The following is a 12,350-nucleotide window of genomic DNA, read 5'->3' on the forward strand; positions in this document are numbered from 1 at the left end:
CTGGTGTAGGGACTCTAATCAGACAAGTGTATGCCTTTGGTTAATGCCAAAATGCCTGTACTGCCTGCTGGGACCATGCAGTTTGCCCTGACTGAGAGCTAGATGTGACTTGAACTTCTAGCTATGAGCATTTCTTCAAAAGACTTAAACCTCCCCTTTCTAGAGGAATGTTTCAGCAAACTCTAACCTTTAATGGATGGTTTTTAACATGGTTCTAGATTGTTACTGGGCATTTCTGAACTGGTGTGTAACATCCCTGGGAAGTGTGTTGCTGACTGCTCCTGAGCATCCCACACATGATCCAGCAGCATCAGGGGTGGAAATCATACGAACTCAAAATTATTTGGGGTGCTTAGCATCAACATGAAGACCCTTTATTGTAATACTTCAAAGCAGGCAACCAAACCAAGCAAGCAAGTTTTAAAATTTTGGACACTGTTTCGATTTTGTTTTGGGGGGAAAAAAAAAAAAAGAGAGAAAAGGAGAAAGAGAGAGAGAGAGCACAATCTTGCTCTGAACTAATGAAGTTTTCCACAGACCTTTTCCTAAGGTGCCCTTGCCTAATGCCCCCAAAAGTCTGAAAACAAAACTCACTATCTGAAATTAATTGGATATTATAAACATTGGATATATTAATTGGATACATTGGAAACATTAATTGGATATTATAAATAGCAATGTCATTTCTATTGGTACTGGCATTCAAGTCATCCTAAGGTAGGCAAAGGTTAAACGTTTGGGTTCATACATGTTTAACCTTTGCCTACCTTAGGATGACTCAAATGCCAGTACCAATAGAAATGACATTGCTGTTTATAATATCCAATTAAATGTGGTTCATTACAGTACTCTAAATATTTATTAGCTCAGACTCAGGCCCTGCCTTAGCAGCACATTCCCTGCCCCAGCTACTCACCCATGTTAGTGCCTTCAGTCAGCTACAGAGCCAGCAGAGTTAATCTGTTGTACTCATGTATTGAGATAACTCAGGGCTTTCAGTTGCCCTTGAACCTTCTAGACTTAAGGCAGCTTCAATATTGCCAAGTGGGAAAAATGCAAATTGCCTCTTCCAGAAATTGCCACTGGCCATGGGAAACTGGCACATTTTTTGTGTGCAGCACTGCTACATTCTGCCTGAACCGCTTGTGCACTGTGCAAAAGATACAAGAGAGCTGGCTATGTCCATATCCTGCATTTCCCATGCTAGGATTGTTCTTTTCTGATGTGGCATTTGATCTTCTTTACCTAGCCCTGCCTTTAATTTGTTATAGATGGGCTAGAAATTGGGTGAAATGCTCGTGCCTGGCAGATATCTTCAAATCAACCTAACAGTAATTAATGATTCTAGCACACTACATTTTTGTAAACTGCAGTTGTCATGCTAATGCTGTGATTCCTTCCATACATCTTGCACAACTCGCCCTGTTTGCTTAACAAGAAACCCCACGGTCTCCTGCTGTACAAGCTACGCAACAGCACCACTGGGTGCTTCTGGCTACGGAATAGAGACAGTGGGAGTAGAACAGGAGGAAGCCACTTCATCACACCTTATCTGGAAAACTTTCCTAGGACAATTACACAGCATTCACCATATTTATTAGGTGGCCACTGTGGACTGGAAAATCCAGCTTCTCTGGTCCTGTTTGAGTTTTACTGACTTGCACTATTTTAATCACAGATTCTGAGAATTACTAATATATAATTTATTTTAAATCATTGATTTTGTTAACTTTAATTTCTACAGGGACAATTTTATCTTTCATTGATAGAAGTAGAACTATAATATGGATAAAATTGAGGGAAAATTCTTAGTGTACTGCATCACTTATCAACTATCAATTAAGAAAATCCTCACTAATGAACTGTAGAACTTTCTGTTCTGCCCCACAGTGATCAGTATTAAGATAGGGCCATCTTAATTTCAGGAAGCATTTTTGAACAGTGGGATTTAGCATCATTTGTTTTTAAACTGGAGGACACTTTCAACTTGCCTTTTTTTTTTTTTAAAGAACATGACGCACTTTAAAATGTAATGCAATTCAAGGCAGAACACTCTGATCACCCTCTCATTATTAAAGAGAAAAATGCAAAAATAATACATTTTTATTGAGCAATCAGTAGCAAACTGTTACAATTAAGAAGTTTTGGATTTATGAACTCACATGGGGCTGATGACTGCTGCCACACCACGAAGGTGTTGTTCTATGACAAAGGTTCCAAGGAAACCCTGCTGGAGCATGCAGCCAGTTTAGAGGGAATGTGATAAATCCTATTTTTTTCATGTATTGCTCTGCTTTGCAAGGTTTCTTTTCTTTATTATTTTATACCCTTTAGGCCATAAAATAATAAATGAATTAAATAATAATAATAAAAAAACCTTTGCAAAACTATGCAATATACTCCAGACTTACCAAAGGTCTGGCTCCATGCTCTAGCAGCTTTCCTAAGTAGCTTTGACCACATAGATTGGTGCACTCTGGGGCACCACAGTGGAGCAGGCCAGAACAATGTTTAAGCACCTAAAACGGGGATAAAAGGTTAGTTTTTCTTCCCTTGCTCACTCAATGCCTCCTTTACTCTAGTTAATAAAGGGATTCAAACATACTTGTTATTTTAACTGCACTCTGTACAGGGGGTTGCTTTCTCTTCCTGCTGGGTTCCTAAAACAAAGACTTCCTATTTAACTCTCAAAACTCTAAAGCTGATAAAAATTTGAAAATCTAACTTCACTTTCATGTGCCATTAGAAGTATTAATTTGGCTAATGGGGCTGGTGACAGACAACCCTATCTTTCCAGAAGAATACTCTGAGGTAGAGTCTGGGCTGGAAAATGTTGGGAAGTATTTTGGCATACTAAACTACAAAGAGTAAAATGCAAAGTTGCAAAGTTTTAAGTTATAAAGAGCAAGATTCTAATAAGCTCCAGGATGTATTTTTTGCTATTACAGAACACATCAAATACTCCTCGTTTCTAAAATAGTAATGAAATGGAAATTAAGTTTGTAAGTGGAATTAATGAAGCTGTATCTGATGTCAGCTTTCTCTAAATGACAGTTGCAATTCAAGCAGCCTGCAATCTTCCTGGTTTTATAGGGACAGATATCAGTGACAAAGAAGAGATTGACAATGGTTCACAAGATTAAAGAGTTGTTGTCCTGATCACAGTTCCTTCAGCTTTGTCTTTTTCCTTCTTTTCTTTGAAAATGGTATAAAATTTTCTACTTTATAGAGGTGTACAGACTGATTCTCCCAGTGGTCTGCTGCCTTGTTCAATTGCCAGTCATAAACAATCTTCTGCAACAGGCCGAACATTATCAGTATTGGGAAGAATCTAAGGGCAGCAAATGCATACTTGTTCCAAATATGATTTTGGAATAAATAGAAATGTGTGTATCAGGGAGGCTCATGGGCACCATAAAATACCTGTTTTTTGGACACGTCAAAATTTATCGCTATTCTGTGCATCTATAATGCACAGAATAGATAAATCTTACATAGAAGTTATTCTTGTATGCCCCATGTTCTACATTACCTGATACAGAAATAAACTCTTTAGCTGAATTTTCTCTACAGTCCTTCCCTGGTCCTACCTTGCTGAATATATCACAGCAGATTTAGCTTAGCCAATGAATTTGACTACCCACCAGAGCAAAGGCTGTACAGTGTTGACACATAAGTCTATATAATAAATATGCAGCTGACTTAAAAATATCAATATTTTTTTAAAAATTACAGAGTGATTTAATTAAAATTTCAACATTGCTGAAATGTTTCCTGAGTTTTCTGTTATAGAGCTAAGACATTGAAATAACACTTTTTCAAAACAAAACAAAAAAATATTAGGGCAAGCACAACCTAAATAGAAATATTGATCAAGAATGAATAGGATAATACTGTTAATCTTTGGCCCATTTCATATTTAATAAAAAATATTTTAAAAGGTAAGGGCAAAAATAGGCCAATAGACTGCTTTTAAATGAACAATACTTGCTGAATACAAATTGCTGCAACAGTTTTTCTCTAATGTTTCCTTCATGTATTTACTAAATCGGTAAAATGTTTATCCAGAGATGCAGCATCTTTATTGCCCCTGGCTTATCTTAATTTCAGTAACTAAAACCAGCACTACTGCTAATACCAAAGGGCTTTCCATAAAGAGAGTACAGACGCTGGATTGCTTTGACTCTAATATGTCTTCATAAAAATGTGCTCCATTAACTTTCCCATAGCTCTTCCCCTTTGCCTCAAACCAGCTATCTTAAAAAAAAAAAATCAGAAGAATAAGCACAAAAAAAAAAATCGATGGAACTGCTTTCAGTGTTGAACTGTAACTTCCCTGGAGTATAAAGATTGACACAATTGTTAAATTTCTAAACTTCCTATTAATAGAAAAGCTGATTCACATTTCACTAGAAATGTTATTTTTTGTTGGTAATGTTTTTTTTTTGTTTGTTTGTTTTTGTTTGTTTTTGTTTTTTTTTCTGATAGCTTAGCTACTGCCATAGAAGTATCCTTCTGTAACAAAACATACTTCCATGTCTCTGCAAAAATCACATCCATATGTCCCACAACTGAGAATAGTCCCCAATATTCACTTGTACTTTCAGATTAAAAAATAAAAAAGAGGAAACCAAGAAACTGCTTCCTCAGAATAATCATGGTAGAGTGCTGCCTTCATCAAGTAAAACCTAGCCAGACTCTGCATATACAGCAGTAAAACTGCAGACGTTCAATGAAAAGCCGTGATGATGCTCTGCACTCATAGTCCTTAAGTACCTATGGCCATGTTTTGAGCAACCTGGTCTAGTGGAAGGTGTCCCTGCCCATGGCAGGAGGGTTGGAATTCAATGGTTCTTAGGGTCCCTTCCAATCCAAACCATTCTATGAGTCTACATCCTACTGAAAGCAAGTGTCCGCTCCATACAGCATTCTCCATATAGCTTCTGGCAATACCAATTGCCTGTGTTAGTCCCAGAGGTCCTACCTGTTTCTCCCATCCTGTTTGTTGTGCTGTAGTACAATAGAAGTGATATTTTAAAATGCTGAGGAGAAATCTCACCTGCAGAGGCACCAGAGGACAAACCCAAGTCCACAGTACGGGTCCAGACAGATAGCGACTTCTCTGGAGGGATAAAGCTCACACTGCAGCTTAATAGAACGACAAAAGGCACTAGTGGCTGCATGAGACATCTGAAAGACAACAGCAAAGTAATTAAAATGATCAACTATGTCATTGTGAAGGCTCATTCCCAAACTGCGCCAAGTGTTTAAATCAGTTACAGGATAAGAAAACAAATAAATATTGACTTTGTGCTCAGCGTAAATACACATGTAATTTATATTAAGGAAACACAATTTTCCTTCAAAAGGGCATCCAAATAGCCATGAAAGGGAAGGGGAGACAGAAAGAATGATAAGTTTGAATTGATTTAGGGAGAAAGCTGTGAGTGTTTTAAAGACGTGCTCCAAGCTGTATGCAAAGCTAATGATAATGAGCTAAACTTTCTGAAGAACAAAGGAATGAATGACTGCAGGATATGAATCTAATTTGAAGTAGTTTGTTGATCTTCAGTAACATATTTCAAAGTACGTACTACTTTATATAATAAAGAAAATTGTCAATATACTTCTTAAATTACAGAGGATTTTGTGTGCAAAATGGTACTAAGGACCTAATCATTCAGCCACAGGGATCCCCAAAAAACTTTGTAAACATGCTGAAAATGTCTTTATGTTAAGCAGCTCCTAGCTGATAAACATTTTTTTTGTTTATTTTATTTTATTTTATTTTATTTTATTTTATTTTAAATCTTGGTAAGGAAGCTCTCAGAAGAAAGTAGAAACAAAAAAGAAATGATGAAAAATATGTTTTTTCCATTTTTTTTAAGTCATTTTAATTCTTCTTACTGACAACACGTAAATACAGCTGTATCAGGATATTTCCCACAAACTCACCCATCCTGACTTAGATGTTCTAACTATAGTGAGAACACAATCACTTCTTTTAATCTGTGTCCTCTCTGCTAATAACAAGAAAGATATCTGTATTAGAAAGACAGTCTGAGTAGGATTTAACTCATCTAACCTTTGCTGTCTGCCACATATTGGCCTTGTTGCCTTAAATATGATTAAATAAATATGATTGCCTTAAATATGATTATAGTCAGTGGAGGGGAACAAGCACCTGATGTAACATTTATTTGATCCTCAGTAAACAGGTAGAGCTCTAGAAGTGATTTTTTTCTCCACTATGAATTCCATAACTGAAGCTGAACATGTTCCAAGTCATACATAAAGACCAGCTCAAAACATGTGTCCACACTATGAAAGACTTCAGTTTGAAGAGTTTAATCCTTCTCTAGCTGAATCAAGACCATTTTTTTTCCATATGGGATTACCAAGCTCTGCTGGACAAGAACCAGTGTTATTCTGTGAATTTTGACACTTTACTGGGTTCAAGCTAGTGAAAAAGTTGAGAGTAAATCTAAGTGTAATTTACTACTTCTGAAGTGTCTATGAAACATTTATCAACATTGCAGAAGCCATGTAAGTTCTTCAGCCATTGTTTTTAATTGATCACTGCTGCATTTTGACAAGCCTTGTGGCCTCTGATGATCCATTTACACTAATTAATCACTAGAGGTGATCTAGTAGATGGTACTATCTACATTGACCTGCTGAGATAGTGATCTGGAGGCTATGTGACCCAGATACCTGAAGCTAATTAAAAATTCCATTAGTGATTTATCTGGATTTTCCTTTAGCCACATTAAGTAAAGGTTCTTTGCCTCGCCCTGGCTTTGACTATCTTTGAAGCTCTCCAAGTACTAACTTTGCATAATTAGTAGTCATTTCTACAAGTCTGATAAGGTGGAATTCAGACCTGATTTAATATGGATGAGCGTGTCTCAAGCATTTAAGGCTTCCTGTAGAGGAAATGAAGACTCGTTCAACATTCACCCCATTCAAAAATAGATGTTTCAAATAAGCCAGAGGAATTACACCCTAGAAGTCCCTGCTTCTCTCTGTTGATTATTGTGGAGCCCTCTGACTAGTCCACATCTAGTAGGCATGTAGCTCATCACCTGAAGTTAGATGATACGTATCTCCTAGGAGTGTCTGACTGGTAACCATAAGCCAGCTCAGTCATTCAGCCACTAGTCAACCTTGGGCAGGTCATTTCACCATGTTGTGCTTCAAGTTCTTCATCTGAGAATTGGTTAAATGATGCTTTATTTGTTTATAAAGTGTGCTAATAGCTTCTGAAAATAGATGGATGATGTCAAAGAGGATGAGGAATTCAATATAAGCTGTGAGTGTGATACTTCAGGAAAATTGCTGAAGTCCTTGGACATGCAACAGGTAGGAGCAAGGAAGTAACAGCTAAAAATAAGAGGGTGATTTTACCTCTGCCTGTGCATTGCTTAAACCAATATTGGAATAATACGTGTGTTATGAGCTGGAAAAATCACCTTTGAATCACACTGTGGCTAGAGTGTTGGAATATAGGCCAGAATAGAGATTTAAAGAGCTCAACATGCCTAAGTTTATCAAACAAATCTATGAAGAAACACTTTGCTGATTACACTAGTATTATACCAGGTAAGTATACCAGAAACATTAGCAGTTCCCTTAATCACATGAAGAAAAGAATATTGAAAACCAATGGCAAGCAGTTGAGTTACAGGAGCAAACAATAAATGGGCACTGGGACAGGTAGAAGAGGATTAACCGAGTCTCATTTCCTTCATAAAATGGAAAGAACAGATGCTTCTTTGAAAAGAATGCTCCAGGCAGACAGGTTACTAGGCTATCTGTGTGTGTATCAGAGGAGGAGAGGGGCTAAACTCACTGCATTCAGGACACGGGTATGGAATAGCTTATTTAATGTTAATGCAATCAAATAATGACTGCAAGGGAAGTAGCAATTCAATTTCTACTAGCAAAAATCAATAGAATTTACAAATAAAGAGCAATGCATCACCTGCCAGCTAGGCGTGAGAGCAGGAATGACAACTTTAGCAAGAAGCCCCTACCTTTACCCCCGCTAGCATTCCAGTTGTGGAGACACTGAAGTCTAGGTAAGCAAGTGTTTCAGGGTTAGAAGGTTTGTAGATCTGTGCAGGCCGCTTCTTTGGCAAGTCGTCTAGTGAAAACAAAGCAAGAACACGTGAATATTACTCCAGTGACAGATAGACTTCTGAATGCTTAACAAACATAATAACAAATGAAGACAAAGCAGTCCCCTAGCCTTGGTATTTACCTGTATCTAGTACTGGAGGCCACGTTCTGACATCCACTGCTGCTGCTGCCTCTCTCGACCGTAACAATTTACATATTAATTGTGTAGTCATTAAGCAGGCAGAGCGGCTCACCTAGGAATTCAACAAACAAATAACACAATGGGATACTGATTAATTCTCCTGTGAAAATGAGCAAGACCATGGTTTGCTTTATGCCAGAACAGGACACAGGTAAATTAGTCTTACGTTTTCTAATCAGGAGGTGAAAAGATCCATGAAAAATTCAGCTCACAAAGCAGACAAAGTCATGTGAGTTTTACAAATTACTTGAAAACTGCACTTTGAGTAGAGTGTTGTAATGAAACTAAAGGCACCTCAGCAGCGAGAATGTGACTTTTCCACCACATTGTATCGCTTATCAACCCAGGCTGCCAGTACAGAAGACAGTGACCAGAACATTTCTTATGTGATGGTAATATATCCTGGTTTATAAATAATGTTTTAACGTAAACCAAAACCCAGCCTGACACTTACATGAGCAATTTTACTCTCTTAAGTCTATTTTATGTTAGCCATATATTCCCGATTCTTGTGCTTAGTGATAAAGCATTGGGAACATCTCTGTTATTGTCAAAAGTAACTCTGGACCAAAAGTTGTACAAGTGACACTAAGAAATGAAATGGTGAATACACTGCAACTGCCATCTGTGCTGATGATGCATGCTCACGATACTCTCCTTAGACTTGCTATTTTTTAAAAATATGTAAGTAGCAACTACAACAGTATTTTTACTGATTATAAAAGCTTACATATTTAAGGAAATATCCAAACAAACATAAATATGGACACTTTTGATCACTGAAGATAGTACAGAGGAAAAACTGGAAAGGCAGCACCATTTTTATTTTCCCTTAAGTCTAAGAATCTGTTTACAGAAATATTGCTAAGAATATTTTTTGTTCTTCCAGGAATTTGAGACATTTGATTGCACATCAACTTCCCAATTTTTAACAACCTAAGGAAATCAGTAGCCATATATACATTAAATTTTACCACTTCAATCACAGAATCACAGAGTGATTGAGGTTGAGGAAACCAACCAGATCTAGTTTGCCCAATAGACATCAGAGTAAAACCAGTATAACACATTTTACATAATTTCTATAATTTTAACAACCGATGCTTAAAAACAGTGATTGGCAAAATATTAGATAATGAGAATCCTGAAGACAACAAGCCAATTTCTCATACCTCTGCTGACATTTTGCAGCATCTGATGCCGTGAGGAAAGCAACAAATTATAACTATCTCTAGTACTTATTGCTTGAAATTATCAATAAAATCACATTTGCTTCATCTTCTGTTATTTCAGAGACTCAGAATTCCATTCAATAGATTAGGAACTGTCAGATATAAAAGGTTATCTTTTTACAACGATTTTATTTCCCTCAGTAACATGCAGAACGAAGTTATTTATGAGCAACAAGGCTATGTATTATCAGATAAAGCCAAAATGCCAAACTAAAGCTTTAAATTAAAAATTCAAAATAACACTGCTCTGGATGAAAATAAAACCATCAACCAATATCTTCACAACAGAACTTTGAAACTGATTCAAACTGCACAACAAGTAGGTGAGCACAAAGCACCAGCAGGCCAACCTCAGCTTTCTGTTGGGATTTTTCTCAACGTCGAGTGTAGCATTGCCAGGTGGGGAATCCCACAGCTCCTAGCTAAATATGAGAAAGCACTTCAGATACATTTCCTGGATGGCGTAGCACAACTGCAGTAAAATGTGACAGCAGAAGTCAGAAGGCTGCATGCTGTCAATAAGTGATGACTGCAACACACTGAAGTCATGAATCTTTAGAAAGAATACAACACTTTAATCTACAACACCACTCATTTAAGTTACTGTTCCTAAAGACCATGTGAGCCCACTGCCCATTTCATCTGCTGGTGCACTTTGAGAGGTTTTGTCTGCTCACCTCCACGATCATCTTCACTGTAGGTAACGTCGTTGCTATGTTTTGGGGATGTGGAGGTCGAACTGTTATTGGCACACAGCCTGCATACAGGCAACCGTAAAATGCAGCAATCAGGTCTATTCCTGCATGAAGAACAACACAAAAATACTCCCCTGAAAATCACATCTTTTAATCATAGACACCTGTGTCGGCATAAATATTATTTGGGACTCAACTGAGAAGGTTAAATTAGGAACTAAGTCCTGTAACAGACATCTTTTTCAGACCCTTGTCAGGATTTGTTCAGCTTCACTGATTCCTTTCAAAGACAACACAAAGCTGCAGTCAGATAGCATCATTTAGGTAAACACCACTTCTATGATCAGGAAGTAACTGGTAGAAAGACTGATTTGTACAGATGAATTATCTTCCTAATGAGAGTTTCAAGAAGTGGTATGTCCCAGCAAAAGGATGAGGGGGCACCATGCCTGTTCCTGTCAGCTGTATAAGGAACATCGGTGGTTTCAATAGACACTTTCTTTCTTGTGTCATTTTCAACTTCACTTATGCAGTTTGAATTCTCTACCTGAAATTTCACAATAAAAAATGGAGCCACGATTTTGAATCCCTGTTCCTACCATAAAACTAAGTGTTGCTCTGTATAAATATTGACTGCAGGTGACAGATTGTGGACACTTCAGCCCATGTAAGGAGGCTGAACTGACAGCTGCACAAAGACCCTGTGACTTTGGCTGTTTGATGGTTCCTTTGTTCTGTACACAGGCTGTGCCAAGATAACAATGGGGACTATTTTACTCTTCCAGTGGAAAAGAATCTGGAGAACAGGTACAGTATTGTTCCTTCAGTAAAATGATTTATGCTTGGAAAGTGAAATACAAGAAATAAAAACTTATGTTTAAAATACTTGCCCTCTTCTGTGGGAAAGGTTTTCCCATATTAACCACTGTGAAATTACACTTATAAATTATCAAGATTTAACCAGTAACTTGCAGTCCCTACATCCTAAATATCATAATCCAGACTTTAAATCAGACTGTTTATTTCACAAAGACACACAAAATGCTTAAGATAAAACAGCAGCACTAGATCAGAAATAATTTTAAGTAAATGTAAAATATGGTACTGGTTAACATAAGCTTAAAAGCCCTTATGTCAAAGGACAAAAATCCAAACCACATAGTGAGGTAGGTTACAAAGAAATACTGATTATAATAATTCAGTATTTTTTAATTATCTGCTATTTATTAATCATACTTCTACTCTAGAAATGGATTACTTTCCCGGTATTGCTGCTTTCCCCTCATGAAATGCAGCATTTCCAAGAGAGAATTCAACAGGTGAATCTAAGAAGAACACTCAGCAGATGGAATATTTCAGCAGAACCATGTGCTCATAAAATAGTATGTCTCTGGCAAATTAAATGAAAAGCAGTAAATTAGTGATTAAATTTGACTGATTATAAGAGAGGTTTTAAAATCATATGTTAATCTTAATTTGAACCCAGAAAAATAATATGTATACTCATACACATGCATAAGGAGAAAATCTTTTAAATATGTTTGACTAAGTTCAAAGAAATGTCTATATGGCAAATACTGTGTGTGTTGCCAATTAACGAGCTTTACAGGCTGGTAACAATACCAGTGCAGCACCATTCTATAGGCTCATGATTAAATTTTGGGAGTACCAAGGTACCAAACATAGTGGTTCTTTACCTGGTGGGTAAACCAAAGCCACATGGTCTCCGTCTTGCAAATGCCCCCTTTCCATCAACATGACAGCTATCTTCTCAGCTCGCTTATGTAGCTGGACACACGTTAGCGAGTTGGCTATTGTTCCCTGTGCAGGAAGAAAGATAAATGTCAGAGAGGATAATGCAGAGTGCTGAACTCTATATTCTCCTGCAGCTGGGAAGTTACTGGATGAGGTGCTGCGGTTTTCCAAAGCCACAATATGTCACATCAACTTAAGTAAGGAAAACTTCAGCCTTGTGCCAAACTGTGGTTGGAAGGAAAAAAGAGGTTTGTCAAGGAGGGGAACATGCTCCATCCCTCCTTCTTCTTCTGCCCTCAGCAGTGCTTTCTTTTTAACTAAGAGAGTCACAGAAGCATGCTAAAG

The 12,350-nt window shown here is 37.3% G+C and overlaps 1 protein-coding gene across 5 annotated transcripts in view; it reads right to left on the reverse strand.

The window, feature by feature from the left end:
* The window catches only part of DIP2C (disco interacting protein 2 homolog C), a 311,140-nt gene that overhangs the window by 44,682 nt on the left and 254,108 nt on the right, over nucleotides 1-12,350 (reverse strand). For all 5 annotated transcript variants that reach the window (XM_082752327.1, XM_082752326.1, XM_082752324.1 and 2 more), the window contains 5 exons: nucleotides 11,948-12,071; nucleotides 10,233-10,354; nucleotides 8,264-8,375; nucleotides 8,037-8,146; nucleotides 5,060-5,190 (listed from right to left, as the gene is read on the reverse strand). In XM_082752327.1, coding sequence (XP_082608453.1) covers nucleotides 5,060-5,190; nucleotides 8,037-8,146; nucleotides 8,264-8,375; nucleotides 10,233-10,354; nucleotides 11,948-12,071 — 599 coding nt within the window. The remainder of the gene's footprint in view (nucleotides 1-5,059; nucleotides 5,191-8,036; nucleotides 8,147-8,263; nucleotides 8,376-10,232; nucleotides 10,355-11,947; nucleotides 12,072-12,350) is intronic.

This window comes from Aythya marila (genome assembly GCF_965140915.1).
Source record: "Aythya marila genome assembly, chromosome: 2".
NCBI classification, from domain to species: domain Eukaryota; kingdom Metazoa; phylum Chordata; class Aves; order Anseriformes; family Anatidae; genus Aythya; species Aythya marila.